At 37.5% G+C, this 15,738-nt stretch overlaps 1 protein-coding gene across 50 annotated transcripts in view; it reads right to left on the bottom strand.

Moving 5' to 3' along the window:
- Positions 1–15,738, bottom strand: part of PTPRD (protein tyrosine phosphatase receptor type D) — a 2,126,684-nt gene that overhangs the window by 157,134 nt on the left and 1,953,812 nt on the right. For 23 of the 50 annotated variants that reach the window (XM_067041545.1, XM_067041546.1, XM_067041519.1 and 20 more), the window contains 5 exons: positions 13,937–13,963; positions 9,544–9,661; positions 3,163–3,750; positions 2,629–2,729; positions 1,522–1,781 (listed from right to left, as the gene is read on the bottom strand). In XM_067041545.1, coding sequence (XP_066897646.1) covers positions 1,522–1,781; positions 2,629–2,729; positions 3,163–3,750; positions 9,544–9,661; positions 13,937–13,963 — 1,094 coding nt within the window. The remainder of the gene's footprint in view (positions 1–1,521; positions 1,782–2,628; positions 2,730–3,162; positions 3,751–9,543; positions 9,662–13,936; positions 13,964–15,738) is intronic. The other 27 variants (XM_067041548.1, XM_067041549.1, XM_067041551.1 and 24 more) reach the window with 5 other exon arrangements.

Here is a 15,738-nt window from a genome sequence, read left to right as displayed (position 1 = left end):
CCTCCTGCGGCCTCCCCTAGCCAACTAACTTTTGGTATCACAGGACTCCACTCCACCTGAGTCTCTACTTGTCCAAACTCCCCAATTACCTATACTATGTAAGAGCCGTGAGAAAGTCAGCATTCTCTCCACTGAATTCCGTCAACATTGTCTGGAACGATGGTGGGAGATCAAACAATATCCATAGAACATTTAAACAACAGAAAAATAAAATCTCCCTTTCATACTAAATTTTGTTGGAATCAAAATCACACAGATATTCCATTCTTCTTTTTAGTTTTCTAAATGATAGAAACAGAAGAGTGGACACAAATGGAGACTAATATAAATGGAGACTGATTTCACTGATACCTCATGTAAAATGTACACAAAATTAAACTCATTAATTTCCTCCTGATCTTTCATCCTTCAGGATGCATGGCAGCATCATTTATTTTGTCATCCAAGCTCAGACCTCAGACTCATCTATGACATTTTCCTCTGCCTTGATCCCTCCATTAAGACAGCTGCTGGGCTTCCCTGGTGGCACAGTGGTTGAGAGTCCGCCTGCCGATGCAGGGGACACGGGTTCGTGCCCGGGTCCAGGAAGATCCCACATGCAGCGGAGCGGCTGGGTCTGTGAGCCATGGCCGTTGAGCCTGTGCGTCCAGAGCCTGTGCTCCGCAACGGGAGAGGCCACAACAGTGAGAGGCCCGCGTACCACACACACACACACACACACACACACACACACACACTATATATATATATATATATATGTATATATATATATGTGTATATATATATATACATATATACATATATATATATATATACATATATATATATATATATATATATATATACTTTGGTGTAAACACTTTCTTTTCTTCTACTGGCTACCATCAACTAGCTATATACAACCAACAAACTACTTAATTGACTGGATTTAATTTCCACTTCAGGCCCTTTGGCCTCTACACTGTGCTCTATCCAAACCAGAAAAAAATACATTTTCTAGCTTTCATGTTTCTTCTAATGTCATTCTGAACTTTAACTTGTTGAAATTTCTCCCATCTTTCAGCATACATGTAAAACAGCAGTGTCTTATACTGTTTTTTTGTATCCAATTTCCTAACGTTTCTTTTAGCATTGTAGTATTTTCTAAGAATTCCTCACAATTACAGTAACATTTGCCAAATATCAGTTATTCAACTATTCACATTATCCTATACACTACGACGTAAACTTCTTTATGGTAAGGTTCATGTTCTATTTGTCTATCTCTCCTAAATTATATCATTTCTGGAATGTAAAAAAAAACACTCTCATTAATGTTAAAGTGATGAGAATCTGTGTCACAATGAGCTCTAGAACACAACGCAACAGAACTTGAATAACAAAACTGTGAGCCCGTGCAGAAGACTCTCACTCTACATACAGCAATATAGTCTTTTATAACCACATATTCCCGAGATTTAACCTTTTTTTCCTTGCTTCCATGCATTTCTATCCTTCAGTCCTAACCTTCGATCAACTTACTTTATATTCTCATTTGCAGGTACTTCGGGCAGTTGCACGGTAATCATGCCATCCAAGTTGGTCTTCCCAATGAAGGCAGGCTTGGTTCGGAGAACATCTGGTGCAGTCTTTGCGGTTACCCTGTGCTGCAGCCCCCCAGCACTGTTGCCACGATTTGTCAGCACAAATGAATATGACTTCTCAGGCTTCAGGTTGACAATTAACTTCTGGGTAGCTCGGCCGTCCACTTCTTCTACCATTTTCCCATCATCATAAAGAATCTACAGAGATACAACCAATCAAAGAGATTTGGTTATCAGTCAGGCAATGAATATTTTCTAACTAATATGGTACTTGCTTATGGAAAATACATATGGGTCATTTCTAATTTGGGGCATTTCCTAAGCCCCTAAGTGCTCATAAATTCTAGAGATGGCATCAGCATCAGTTTTCTTTTGTTTCTTATTGTGTAATGATACAATGTTTCTAAGTCTATCAAAAATACACAAAGAAATGTACAATCGCTTAACAATATTTAGCCCCTCAGTTGTCTGTGATCTTAAGGGAATGTTCACAGAAATGCTCTAGGTTTCAATGCATCATCCACACCACTTTTTTCCAAACACTTCCATTCTTGTTCCCAAATATATTTTTACTTTCAAAAATGTTTCTCTATTCTTTCTTTCACAGACTTGTACTTCCTGCTAACATTTGCCAATATCTCTCAATGGGAAACTAAAGTTTAAAATATTCAAAGAATTCAGGCCAATTAACAAATTACTTAAATCCCAGGATACTGCATTACAAACAGGTAGAAACCATGTAAATTTCATTTCTTGATGAAAAAACAAAAGCACTAGCTTAGATGTAGAAAGTTCAACTTGGAAGTGCTAGGTGACCGGCAAAGAATGCAGGCCCTGGGTTTGAGCTCCTGCCGCCTCTTGAGAGGGGAAAGGTCACACTGCCAAAGAGCCAGACTCAGTCTGTTATGTGAAAGCCACAGAGAGAATAACAAGTATGTGTGGCTGACTCAAAGCACTCTGTATGCTTTGTAAGTAACTTACCCAAGTGACCTGCCCCTTCCACTTTTACCGGTGATATCTTCTTACACATTAGAAAACAACTTACTTTGAAAGGCATGGCAGAATTATAATTCTCTGGAATCTCCCAAGACAGTAGCACTGAAGTCTTCATTACTGCTCTGACATGAAAATTTTTTGCAAACACTGCTGGAAAAGGAAAAACAGTGTATTTAAACTACTCCTAAAAACGTATGACTTGTCCTTTTCCATGGACGGGAGGGCTTAAGCTAGATGCCATCTACTTTGATCAGAGAGAGAAGTGTGATTTGCCTACCTGTTAAGAGTGTTCATTTTAATACCTCATTCTCATAAAGACCTCTCCTTTCTCTCCCATTCAGTCAACTATATTGTGTTTTCCTTACCTGAGAACATTGGGGTGCTGTCAGCCAGACTTGCTTGGCATTCTCTAACTGAAATCTAAGGCATCCAAAACATATTAAGTTTTACATACTTTACCTTTTTGCTTTTGCTGAACCTATTAATATGAATGGGCCGATCAGTTATTTATAGCTTCAAAATACTGATTTCCAAACACCGACATTCCTTTAAGGGAGAAAGGCCGTAAGCAGACAAATCCTACCTTGATCCACAGGCAGTGTCCTGAACTGGACACTGGGACTATATGGCCCGGGGCCTTTGCTCGTGTGAGCACGTACTTTTACATCATATGTGGTATCTGGTTTTAAGCCACTGAGTGTCAGAGTGGTGTCAGCTGGAACAATAAGCTGCTCCATTGGAAGAAGAGGGATATTGATATCCCTATACAGAAGGGTATACTTGGTGATAATGCCATTTCTCTCTGCCAGGACAGGTGGCTGCCAAGATAACTGGACAGAGGTTGACGTGCTGCCTTCTGAGTGGAGGTTTTGAGGGAATCCAGTTGGGACTTCTTCTGGAACAGAAATCTCCTTCACCATCTCCTCCCCAAAGCCCACTTTGTTTCTGGCCGAGAGCCTGAAGATGTACGATGCTCCTTTGTGGATGTCTGTCGCTGTGAAGTGATCTTCTTTTTCAGAGAACTCAAGAGTAGTGAGTGGTTCCATATCCTTCCGGCCAAATTTTAGACGGTAGCCCTGGAGGGGTCCAAATGTGTCCACGGGGGGGTGCCACTGAATGAGAGCAGTATTCATCTGAGTGTGGTTAATCACAAGCCGGGGTTTCCCTGGAACTGGAGCACACAGGAGGGAGTGGTGAGACCACGCTAGATGGGTGTTTGCATTTCAATCGCTGATGAACGGGAATGCTACTCCATGGGCATTTCCATGCCTTTACTTATAAAAAAAAGCCAAAGCTTGTTCTATATATCTTTGTGGAAATATGCTCTTTCTCATACTCTTTTAAGGTAGGGTGAGATATTAGAATTTGATAACGGACAGAAAATAGGAATTATTATTGAAATGATAAGGAGATTTTTAAAAACATCTTCACATTTAGAATCTTAATGCATAGAGCTTCATGCCGCAGAGAAATGAAGCTCAGTAAGGATTAGCCAGTTAGGTACAGCTACTAAGAATAATAATTAAAATATATTTAATTACTGGGTTCATGCAATGTACCAGGCACTGTACTAAGAACGTTACATGTAGTATCTCACTTGATTTACATCCTTCACTCCTGACTCTGTGCCCTGCTTAGTTACTATCTTCACTTTGTATAAGAAAAAAATGAAGCAGAGAGATAGAAAACTGTGCAAAGTTAGATGCGTAATAAGTGAGGATGCTATGAGACAAACATAGGTCTGTCTGAATCCACAGCCCAAACAACTTAACTAGTATGTTGATTATAAATTAAAAAAAAAAAGGTAATGTAAAATAATGTTGCTCTGACTTACTGTGGATCTAATTTGCATTTTTTGTTTATACCATCCATACCAGTCATCCTCATCAAGTTTTACATCTAGTAAAATAGGAATTATATTAAGACCTACCCCATATTGTTATGAATGTTAAATGAGGAAATACATGTAAAAGTCTTAGAACAGTGTTTTACATTTCATTAATAATTATTAATAATCAGAATATTAAGGTTCTTGTGGTCAGGGGCTAAGTACACAATTTCTTTTCAAGTTAAATAAGTTAGATATGTGAATAGGTCTAATTACTCAATGTATTATTACAATCTTTTTTTTTTTTTTTTTTTTTTTAACAAAGAGTAATTATTCCTGGAATCCACAGACAAGGACAGTGGTAAACAACACAGAGCCAGGAGTTTCTTTGGAAACAGTCCAAAGATGAGGGAGGGGAAAAGAGTATAACCAGAATTAAAAATAAGCTAATAGAAAGGGGAGAAAATATGGTCAAAGGGAGGAAAGCTTACACTAATGGCAATGAAAAATACACAAGCAATGAAAAATAGTATCATAGGGATGTAGATATAAGTTAAAAACAAAAACAAACTAGAAAGATGTTGAGATAATATACAGAATATTAACTTCAAAAATTACTTGGTTAACCTGCTCACTATATATTTCAGACCCCAGTAGTGGTGTGCTTTGTCCAAGAACACATTCTTTGTGATATTTCTATCCTTAACCAATGAAGTAATATAATAGTTTTGTTTCACATGTTGGATAAGTTCATAGTAAGTGGGTTCATCATGTGTGGGAAAATAGTTCCTGAAGTTTTTAATGGCAATTATATATATACACGTGTTGAAGGTTGACCCAGAAACCAAACCAATCCAAACCAAAAACTGTAGACTCACTGTTTCTCATGGAAAGGTGTATCTGATATCTTACTAACCAACTAAGAAACTCTCAGAACAAACCCATTCATAAGTTGGTGAGTGCTTGAATTATTCCATTTATTTTTATTTTAAATATATTTAAAATTATTTTCATTTAAAAAGCACTTTAAAATAGATATTGGTAAGTGTCCTTAATTTCTCTCTATGTGTGTATAGTATTTACATGATTTGCCCATTAAAATATCAATGACGTCAAGAATTAAACATTTGAGACGCCTGAGAAAAAAATGGGCCTTTCAGCAGAAAATACATCCTTCAATAAACAAAACCTGGTTGAAACTTTTGGGGAAAAACATAACAATTAGGTCTCCACATTCTCCAGGGACAATATATTTTATTAAAAATATTTATCAAAAGTTTTCAAAATTCTGGTTATGAAGAACTGCATCATAGTAAATACACTGTGCACCTTGTTTCTATAAGATGAATGTAAAGGGAGGATAAATAAAACAATTTAAAATTTCCTGCAACCACAAATATAGGTTGCATTGTAATAATATTCGTCAGCCATATATGAGTATGTTTTTATTATCTGGTGTTTCACTTCATAATGTTGCTATGGTACAAATGTGGAGAAATTTAACTAACTCGTAAATTCTAAGAAAAAAAGATCTCATGGCCTTATGAAAATGTACATCTATTCTTCTGTGATAGTCAAGCTTAGGTTGCACTTAAAGCCTTTGTTTTTGATGCTGGCATGCCCTTTCTTGTTCTGGGATATAAACGCTGTGGGCTTGGTATCATGAAATCAAAGTAATGCTCTAGAAGTAAGAGCGTCAGTTCTGATCTACTGGTGCCCACTGCTGTGCCAGAAGCCCCTCGGTCTGCTCTCCACTGCCAAGACAGTCACTCCTTTCCCTGGCAGAAGTTTCACTAACCCTGAAAACTATGAGACAATCAACCTGGAAGCAACAAGATGCACTAGTGAAGGAGCTGAGGCAGCTAGAGGAAGAACTCCCAGCATTGCCTCAGGAGAGGCTAGCCACATGAAGGGAACACCTAAAATCTCCCCAAATGTGTGAATAGTAGATGCAGTTTAAATAAGCCAGGGTAAGGATTATGGACAGTTGTGGTATTTCATCCAGGGAGTAACAAGTAGAAAAAAGGGAAAAGGAATGAGGAGAGTTCTACAACATGGCATGAATGGTTAAAAAGAATTCTCCAAAACTGCATGTTTTGGCAATGAAACCCACTCCATCTCTGGCTTCCAGAAATTCTATGTATGAAACATTTACCAACTACTCACTTTATGTAAGGACTTATATCATGACATGCAGGCATTTGGGTGGGAAAATAAAAGATGGATAATGCAAGGTCCTTGTCCTCTGATCAATGCATACTCCAGGTAGAGAAATGAAGAGGACCAGTAGATGATGCTGCATGTGGAGTTGGGTACAATGTTCTAATGCCTTACGGTTATTGTGTGGACCACTTTTAAAGGCCATGCAGTGGCAGGGTCAGTGGGTCTGCTTACTCCAGCCTAGGAGCTGGAGGATTGGCAAAAGGAAAGAGTCTTAAATACTTACTCTGGGAGTTGGAGGTCATTTTTAGCAGTGTGTTAGTGAACTTATTGGAAGAAGAAGGCCCAGCTGCACAATAAATAAGCTAACTCCAACTTATGTCATGACATATAATCTCTTCTCCCTTTTGCCTTTTGGATTATTCTTATCTCCTTACTGTATTCTTCCTCATAAAAATCTCTCATGACTTCAGAAATGGTACACATGTACTGCCCTTTACTTCTTCTTAGTAAGAGCAATCGTTGGAGATCAACCAAGGCACTCAGTCCCAATGGCTCTAAACTTAGCTTCAATTTAACTTAGCACCTAAGTAGCAACAATCATAACTGATTGAACCTAAGCCTGTTACTTCCAAATTCTCTATGTCATTGTCATCTTTTCTCTCATCCTTAAACATAGCTCCTCAGTACAGTAGTGAAATTCATGTAAAAATATAGAGAACATTTCAAACCAAAGAATATGCCTAAAACCACAAGATTTCAGGCAGTAGACCAATTATTATGATACAGAGAAATGGGAGTATTAACGAAGAAACTACAAAAATTCATAATCGTTGAAACATAAAAGCCAACATTTTATTCCAAAGCATCCCTCAGGTTACATGAATCCTACATGGATTGCTAAAGTTATGGCCTGTATTTTTATTTCAAAGATATGATTGTTCACAGATTCACAATGTATTATACAGAAACATATCCTAAAACCAGGAATTTTACTATTGAAATAAAATTTCACGAGAATTTCTGAATTCTCCATGGAAGCTATAACTAAATGCCCTTATAATTGTGGTTATTAGGAGCTCACATCTGTGAGATAAACTCAGTAATTCTTCATAGTTATATGAATACAAGGGAGTTTTGTAATACTATATAAAACAAAGCAAATTAATCTGTTCAATAATGACTTTGAATGGTTTTTTACTATAGGTTGGCAGCAAAGAAAACTAGAGCTTTTCTCTGAGAAGGATTATAAATCTGGATTCTCCCATCTCCCACCCAGGATCAGTAGGGAGGTCTCAGGAAAATAAATGTGCAGACATCTAAATTATAAGCATTTCCTCAATACCCAAGTCTCCATTGATTAAGAAAGATCTGAAATTGTGAATGCAGATTGCAAAATAATTCTGTATATAAGACCCACAATTCTAAATAATGTTCTGTATGGTGACTAAAAAGTGATGAGCTAATCTTAGTGACATTAAAATAGGCCATATTATTCCTTGTTGTAGGATTCGCATCCCTTGGCGATAAATCCTCTACTTTTTTGTCCTCGTTATAGGACCTCCTCATCTTACGGGCAATAGGAATTTGATGCTTCATGTAAGACATTTCAGGCTTATTAAGACACAGTTATAAATATGGGTAAAGGAAATGTATTTTCTTCATTTTGGGGTTCGATTTCAGGGGTTTACTCTCGGTTGTCTACATTCCAATAGAGGCTGATTCCATAGCTAGACAGTCAGCATGTCCCCACTGAACATGCACCGTATCGCCTATGCAGGGTACTGAATAAACTTGATACAATGGTATTAAAAAAAAAAAGGCCCAGAAGATTTTGCCTTGAAGGAGTTTTGCCATCTGTAATCCTGCTGCTTGAGGCAGTTCCAGGTGGCGGGATATGAGCGAGGCAAATCTTATGACATTTAGATAAATTTGGCCGTGAGCACAGCACCCAGGAGGGCCCTCAGCATCACAGCTGTTCTTTACTTTATGACTTTACATCGAGGTGTGTTCCTAAAAAGTTGTGCGAGAAGTGATTCAGGAGGAATAAATCAAATCACAGCTTAAATGTTCCACGGGAGATTTCTACATAAAGGGATTGAAGAAGATTCCTTCTGTAATTATCTTTTAATTTATTGGTTTTACAATGTCAGGTCTTCCAACATGCTGTTTTCCTAATGTGGCCAACCAAAGTGAGACTAAATAGCATTAAGAAGCTTTTTTCTTCAGAAAGGAGCAATCTGGTATTAGTCTTTTTGCTTTTCTTCATTCTCTTTTCTGTTTCCCATCTTTGGTGCAATGTGTCCTCTTTAGAATCCCCACGGCAAGGGGTGAGGAGGAGAAAATGACAAAAAATAAAACTTTAAGTCATCAACCCAGTTCAAGATGGCAGCTCTTCTAGCAGGTTTGCTGCTGGCGGGGAGGTGGGGGAAGCTGTCACATGATTTCCTTCCCTAGATGGTCTGCCTTCCAGACCCTCGTGGGACTTGCTCCTTCACATCTTTCAAGTCTCAGCTCAAATATCCTGCACCTAAGAGATCCCCCATCACTCTTTCTAAAACAGTCCTTAGGGACTGCCCCATCCTTAATGCCCACACACCTTTATTTTGATAATTTATCACTTCCTGGCATTTTATTATTATAAAACTCATTTATTCACTAGTTAATTATGTTAGTCAGAAAATAAATTTCAGGAGGTCAGAGTCTTTTTGTTTTGTTGATTGTTCTATCAAAGTACTGGAAATAGTGCCCGATACATAGTAGGTGCTCAAATAATATTTGTTGAATGAGTGATTGAATAATCCAGGTAAAGCAGGTTATTCAGTTATTTTTACCCTCTGAACTATACATCAAAAATCACTAAAGTTGACCATTGTACATTGTTCCCCCTGACCAAAACCACCTGTACCATTTGGAAAATTACTCTTATTGTTGCCGGGAACATATTCAAGATACATATGTGCAAGATACAGTTACCTGCCCCAGTGGTGGACACCAGTTTGGGTTTGCTGCGAGCTCCATCTCCTTTGGTGGTGTAGGCTGTGACAGTGAGGGAGTAGGAAGTTTCAGGCTGTAGCCCAGAAATAATCATGTCCTGAAATGACACAAGAGAATAACGTTGATTCAAAACATACACTGCAAATGCCCTGGGGGAACAATCAAGGCAGCGACCTTCCTTCTGTGCATGCGTAAACATTCCCTGCAGCCATGCCAAGCACTGGAAGTTTCATGCCTAAAGCTCATGCTGTGGATGACCTGTCTTCATGCTGACACTGAAGTGGGGTCTTCAGCCATCCTAAGAGGCAGCTCTAAGGGGTAGTAGTCAAAACCACAAAACCTGGAGTCAGACCTCCTGAATTCTTGAATTTAAACATGGCTTTCCTTATTTACTAGTTTGGTGATTCAGGGCAAGTGACTTTAACCCGTCTGTGCCTCAGTTTCCCATGTGAAAGTTGCAATGTTAGGACCGTCTAGGGCTACTAAAAGATTAAATGAGCTATATTGGGTAAACACTTAAAAACAATGTGTGGCTTGTAGTGAGCAATCCATACTCTAGCTGCTATGATATGCCAGCTGCTCTCCATGTGCTTGCACTGTAGCCTGGCCCTCAGATTGCTGATGGGGCTGATGCCAAACAGTATGTATTATCACCATGTAAATATTTTACCAAATGGCTGATCTGTTGGCCCTAGATAGCCAGAGAGCCAGAGAAGTTTCTTAGGACTCAAATAGTATATTATTGGTTAGTTGTATAGGCTATGGACTAAAATCATTATAAACTAAGGAGAATTTTCTAATGATTTGGAGGCCAGGCCATAAAACCACATTACCAGGACTTGTTCTACTACACCACGAATATGTGTTCATTAGAAAATGTTAAATATCACAAACTATTTATCAAAACTCTTAGTTTTCTCTTAGTAAGGACCCAAAGCTGTGGTGGCTATAAGAGAAGATAATCACAGAACTGTTCTAAATTGGAAGTTACATGACTCTTTAGATAGAGTGCTGGCTATTAATTTGTTCTGATACTTTCCTTGGTGCTACATATACGCACAGTAAAAAAAAAAACAAACCCCAAAAAACAAAAAAAATCAACTTTCAGATTTTTAGCACAACTATGTTTTCAAATTGAATACAGATAAATTTAAGAAAATATAGAATGTCATTGTCTTTAGCATCTAAAGACAATGCAAGTGAGAGTTTAGTGAATGGATTGGATTGTGTGAAGAACAGTGGGAGTTTTCTGTGCAAGGCTGTAATGGGCACCACAGAACTCACTGGTTGACTCTGATCCCAGGGATGACAGCTTTCGACAATGAGCTTTTCTCGAAAGTGTAGGAGTATCACCAGTGTGGAAATTCAAGAATTTCAGATACTATCCTGAAGAGCCACTGGAAATACTACTCTGCCAGATGAATAGACTAAATCTATTTAGTCTATTAAATAGATTTAATAGAGAGAGATTTTATTTTCAGGAATGGTTTCACTAACATTAAAGAGAATATAAAGACCAAGTGAACCACCGGAGAGCAGCATTTAAAATGATGGTACACTGGCGATTCCCAAAATTATGATGGGTGAATGCCAGCATTATTGTTTCCAGGGTTCCCCTGATATCACAGAATTACTGATGAAAGCAGGCCAGGCTAGGAGGAAAAAGAAGCGAGGCCTGGTTCTATCACCAAATCGTGCGGCAAGCAATGTATGTACCCTGAGCCTTATATAAATTTCTCATTCATAAAATCGGGGTTAACCACACATGTCCTTCCTCTCATACAGGTTGTGATAGGATAATGTAAGTAGTGCCACTCAAAATGTTCGAGGCTTCTGTCATGCTCTAATCTCAGCTGGACACCCCTCTCTCTGCCTGGATCACATCGTCTCTTAGTTTACATTTTCTTTTAAGCTGTGGGCGTACTTACTTACTCAGCGGTTTCCACACCCTCTGTCTGGAGTAGCGTGACTGATATCAGGGCCACAGCTCCGCACTCTCTTTTTGTTCTCCTAGCCCATCTGCCCCTTCTTGACTTCTTGCCCCTGCTTGCTAAAAGCTGGCATTCCCGGATGTTCTGTCACAGTCACTCATCTGCTGCATTTCTCTCTAGTCCTAAAAAAAAACTGGATCCATCTCTAAAACTTAAAGAAATTTTTCTGCCCATATCCTAAATTCATCTCTAGCCCTCTACCCCAGGGCTCCAATGGCATGTATTGGGTTGGCCAAAATGTCTGTTCGTGTTTTTCCATAAGATTTCACAGAAAAACCCGAATGAACACTTTGGCCAGCCCAATACAGTGTAAATATTTGTTGGACGTTTTCCCTTGACTATCAAGTGTTACCTCCACTTCAACTTAACTAAAGCTTAAACGTCATTCCCAGAAGCAGACTCCCCTTCTTACTTCCATATTTTAATGAATGGTGGAGCATCTTCAAAACTTATGAGTGATCTTTGGTCCTTTTTCTTCTTCAAATTCTTAGCTAGTTAGTATGTTTTTGTCCATTCTTCCTTTAAAACATTGATCATAACTGTCCCTTTTTCATTTCTGATGCTCAACTTTTAAAAAATGTTTTATTACTTCATGACTTAGGGAAAGAAGTCTGTTTCCCTGTCTACTGTATTTTTTTTTCCCTCTAATCTATCCATCAAGTTACTGATTTTTAAGTTTCAGGTAATGACCCATTTAGTACGTCATGAAATCAATTTAGCCATTCAAGACCAGTGTTTTTTAAACAAATGAAATATACTTGAATATTAAAATTTGCATATATTTAAAGGTAAGGTATTATTTTGTAATACCTTTATTTTAAACATATGCTTGAATTGGTCATGGCATATAATGCATTTCTTACTATAGGTCATGGTCAAAGAAGTTTATAAAACATTGCTACACTGTCAATTTCATGAGAAGTGATAGCTTGACCATCATATTTACCAAAAATCCCTACAAGAGCCCTGTGTTTTGGCAAAAAAAAAAAAAAAAAAAAAAAAAAAAAATTACTAAACAAAAGAATACCTCCTACCAGCCTTTATCTTTTTGCTCCTTTTAATAATTTTTTATATCTCTCCAGGACTGAAGAGTTAAAGGCCAGCTCTTTAGCTTGACACTTTAGGTTTTTCTAACATTATATTAAAATTTAATCTCTTAGTAGTATTTAGTATTAATTTACTAAGTTGAATCCTTCAGTCCTGTCAAATTGCCAAGCTCACTGTCACCTGACTATTATCACACTCTTGACTGACTGCTTCTGCTGTGCTGACCTTTAAAAGTACATTCCCGCCTCCAACTCACCAACATACACAGACAGACACTTTTACTTCTTCAATCCCTACTCATCAGTTAAGTTCTCAAATAAGTTTCAGGACTTCTACCATCCTGGTCCACTGTCTCTGAACTCACAGCTCTTACTGATATTGCCATTCAAATATTAATTAATTATACATTGCTTGAGGTCATCGCTTTTGTTGTATTTTATGGAAATGTTCTGAACTTTATATCCTTCCTAGGCACCTGGACTGTAAGCACTTAGAAGGCAGGTGTCACGTCTTATGTCCTCCACAGTACCTTATACATAATAAACTCTCAATAAAAAACACAGTCCATTCACTAAAATATTGTTTTAAAAAATTCTTCACTCAGTAAGATACTTTCTTTTTTTTTTTTTTTTTTTTTTTTTTTTTTTTTTTTTTTTGCGGTATGCGGGCCTCTCACTGTTGTGGCCTCTCCCATTGCGGAGCACAGGCTCCAGACGCACAGGCTCAGCGGCCATGGCTCACGGGCTTAGTTGCTCCGCGGCATGTGGGATCTTCCCGGACCAGGGCACGAACCCGTGTCTCCTGCATCGGCAGGCGGATTCTCAACCACTGCGCCACCAGGGAAGCCCCAGTAAGATACTTTCTGCTTCCTGGCATGACTCATGCAATTTCACTCAAATTTGTATGGGTACAACAGAAAATTGCCATTTCTTGATAGAGTTAATTAGTGCCATACCTAGGTCATGTTATGCACTGAATATGTAACTCTGGAGCAGGATTTATGAGCAGCCCAGAACAAACTTAACATCTCTTGTCTGTGATACCTCCACTTAAAGCATGCCTCCTCAACTGTGTCACAAGGCAGAGTTAGTAGCAGCCACCAAAAAACATGAACTCATTGATATTTCTTATGCAATCAATAGCATCACAGCAATTTCACAGAACAAAAACCAAAATGAAAAGTGTACCACATAGTGGAAGTACTTTAAAAAATAATTTGTTAGGTCATGCATCCAAGCAAATTGTGATGACATAGTACAAATAAATGAAAGAGGAGTATAAGAAAAAACAACCATTTATACTCTGTTTTGAAAAAGCAGCCAAAAATTACTCACATGTTCAGTAGTATCATCAAATTCCCACTGATTGAGATTAAGAAGGTTGGGGAGGAAGGAAACAAAATAAAAAGAAATGAAGAGAAATTTGTAGCCTGATAAAGGCAATGGTGCCCTCCTTAGATTAAAAAAACAGAAGAAATAAGCAACTGAAGAGGTGTGTACAATAAAATTTCAAAGAGTATATGTGTGTTATGCTGCCACCTTCATTCCTAATTGAGAAGTTAAAAGTAAATATGTTCTATGTTGTTATCACTAAAACTGGCTAATTTTTTTTAATGCATGGTTCATTGGAATGAATCAATAAGGCATAGCAAAAAGCTGACACACACTACCTTGTGACATTTATTTTGATTTCTATCTAGGTTACACAATTCAAGTCACTATTTAGATGAATATCTTTTATTAATGTTGAAAATGTACAGTCTCAGTGAAGTCCTGTAAGGTGCAAAAAAAATTCAATGAATAGTTAAAGAGAACATGAAATGAGCAAACACCAAACAAACCAAAAACCAAAACAACACCACAAAGAAAATCAGCAAAATAATAAAGAAAAGCCAAAGTAGAAGAGGAGAAAAAAAAAAAAAGATTGAGTTGATATTTAAGGCATTTTGTATCATATAATTTCACTAACTACTATATTCCCAATGAAAACAGCAACAGAACTACAGTTCTATAATGTAAGATTATCTATGAACTGAAGAAGGACATCGAAGCATGATGGTCGTATCATTTTATTCCTCATAATTGCAGATGCACCAAATAAAACGTAAGCAGTTAGGGCCTTATTAATTTTATACTATAAGAACTTTCCATTTTATGGGCAGTACAAAATAACGATTTACAAAAAAGCAAGTCAATGGTCCTTTTCCAGAGTCTCAAGGGACACTATGAATTTCCAACTAAATTTATAGAAATGGCCTTCAAACCAAAACCATACAACTAGATTTGAAGAAGATAAATTAGTCACTAAGCCAGACCCCTTTAGTTAGAATGTTTCAAAACTGAAGCAAACATGAGTACCTTTGTGAGTTGATTATATTAAGACTTTGGAGTAAGTACAAAGTAAAGACTTCGGGGTAAAAAATCAGGACCCTTTATAGCCGTTATCTTCACAGAGAAAAGAAGGCAAAATTTGGCAATCTGGCACAGCAGTTTTCAACTTTGTTCATAATCTTCCCCACTTTCATACAAAGGAAGGAATTTTCAATAGAAATACCTTCAAATTTTCACTAATCCCATCCATTTCCATGCCCAGCTACCAATCTGCTGGATAAGCAAAGCACTCCCCTATTCCTAATACAGCATCGCTATTGGAACAAGCATAGGTAAGCTAGTCCATGGGTTATGTATAATCTCCAGTAGGGCAGTTCTTAACTGAAATCTTCCTCTCCCTTTCAGAAAAATATGTACAGGTAGATTTATTATGGTACTGTCTTTGAATCACTTCTAATTTATTTTTAAAAACTGAAAAAAAAATTAATGTCTGTTTTAAACAGCATATTACAAAACCAAATTCTGACTACATGGTTGTAAATCACTGCCTTGGGGTTGATAGAATTTCTCACATTCTCAACTACTCTTACTAGTTTTCTTAATTTGGCTCAGCATAGGGGATCTCATCAATACCCTGAGAAACTCTAATTTTTATCATTGTCATTATCTTCATTTTCTGGGAAATGAAACAATTATTTTCATTAGATATGTGATTTGGCAAAGAAGTACTAAATAAAATACTATCTGGATACCTTTCCTTGAATAAGAATGCCTGTTCTTCAGTGGAAGAAATCATACATTTAGAA

The sequence above is a fragment of the Kogia breviceps genome, chromosome 8 (genome assembly GCF_026419965.1).
Source record: "Kogia breviceps isolate mKogBre1 chromosome 8, mKogBre1 haplotype 1, whole genome shotgun sequence".
Lineage (NCBI taxonomy): Eukaryota > Metazoa > Chordata > Mammalia > Artiodactyla > Physeteridae > Kogia > Kogia breviceps.
The sequence above is the reverse complement of the archived record's forward strand: the minus strand, read 5'-3'. Positions and strand labels throughout refer to the sequence as shown.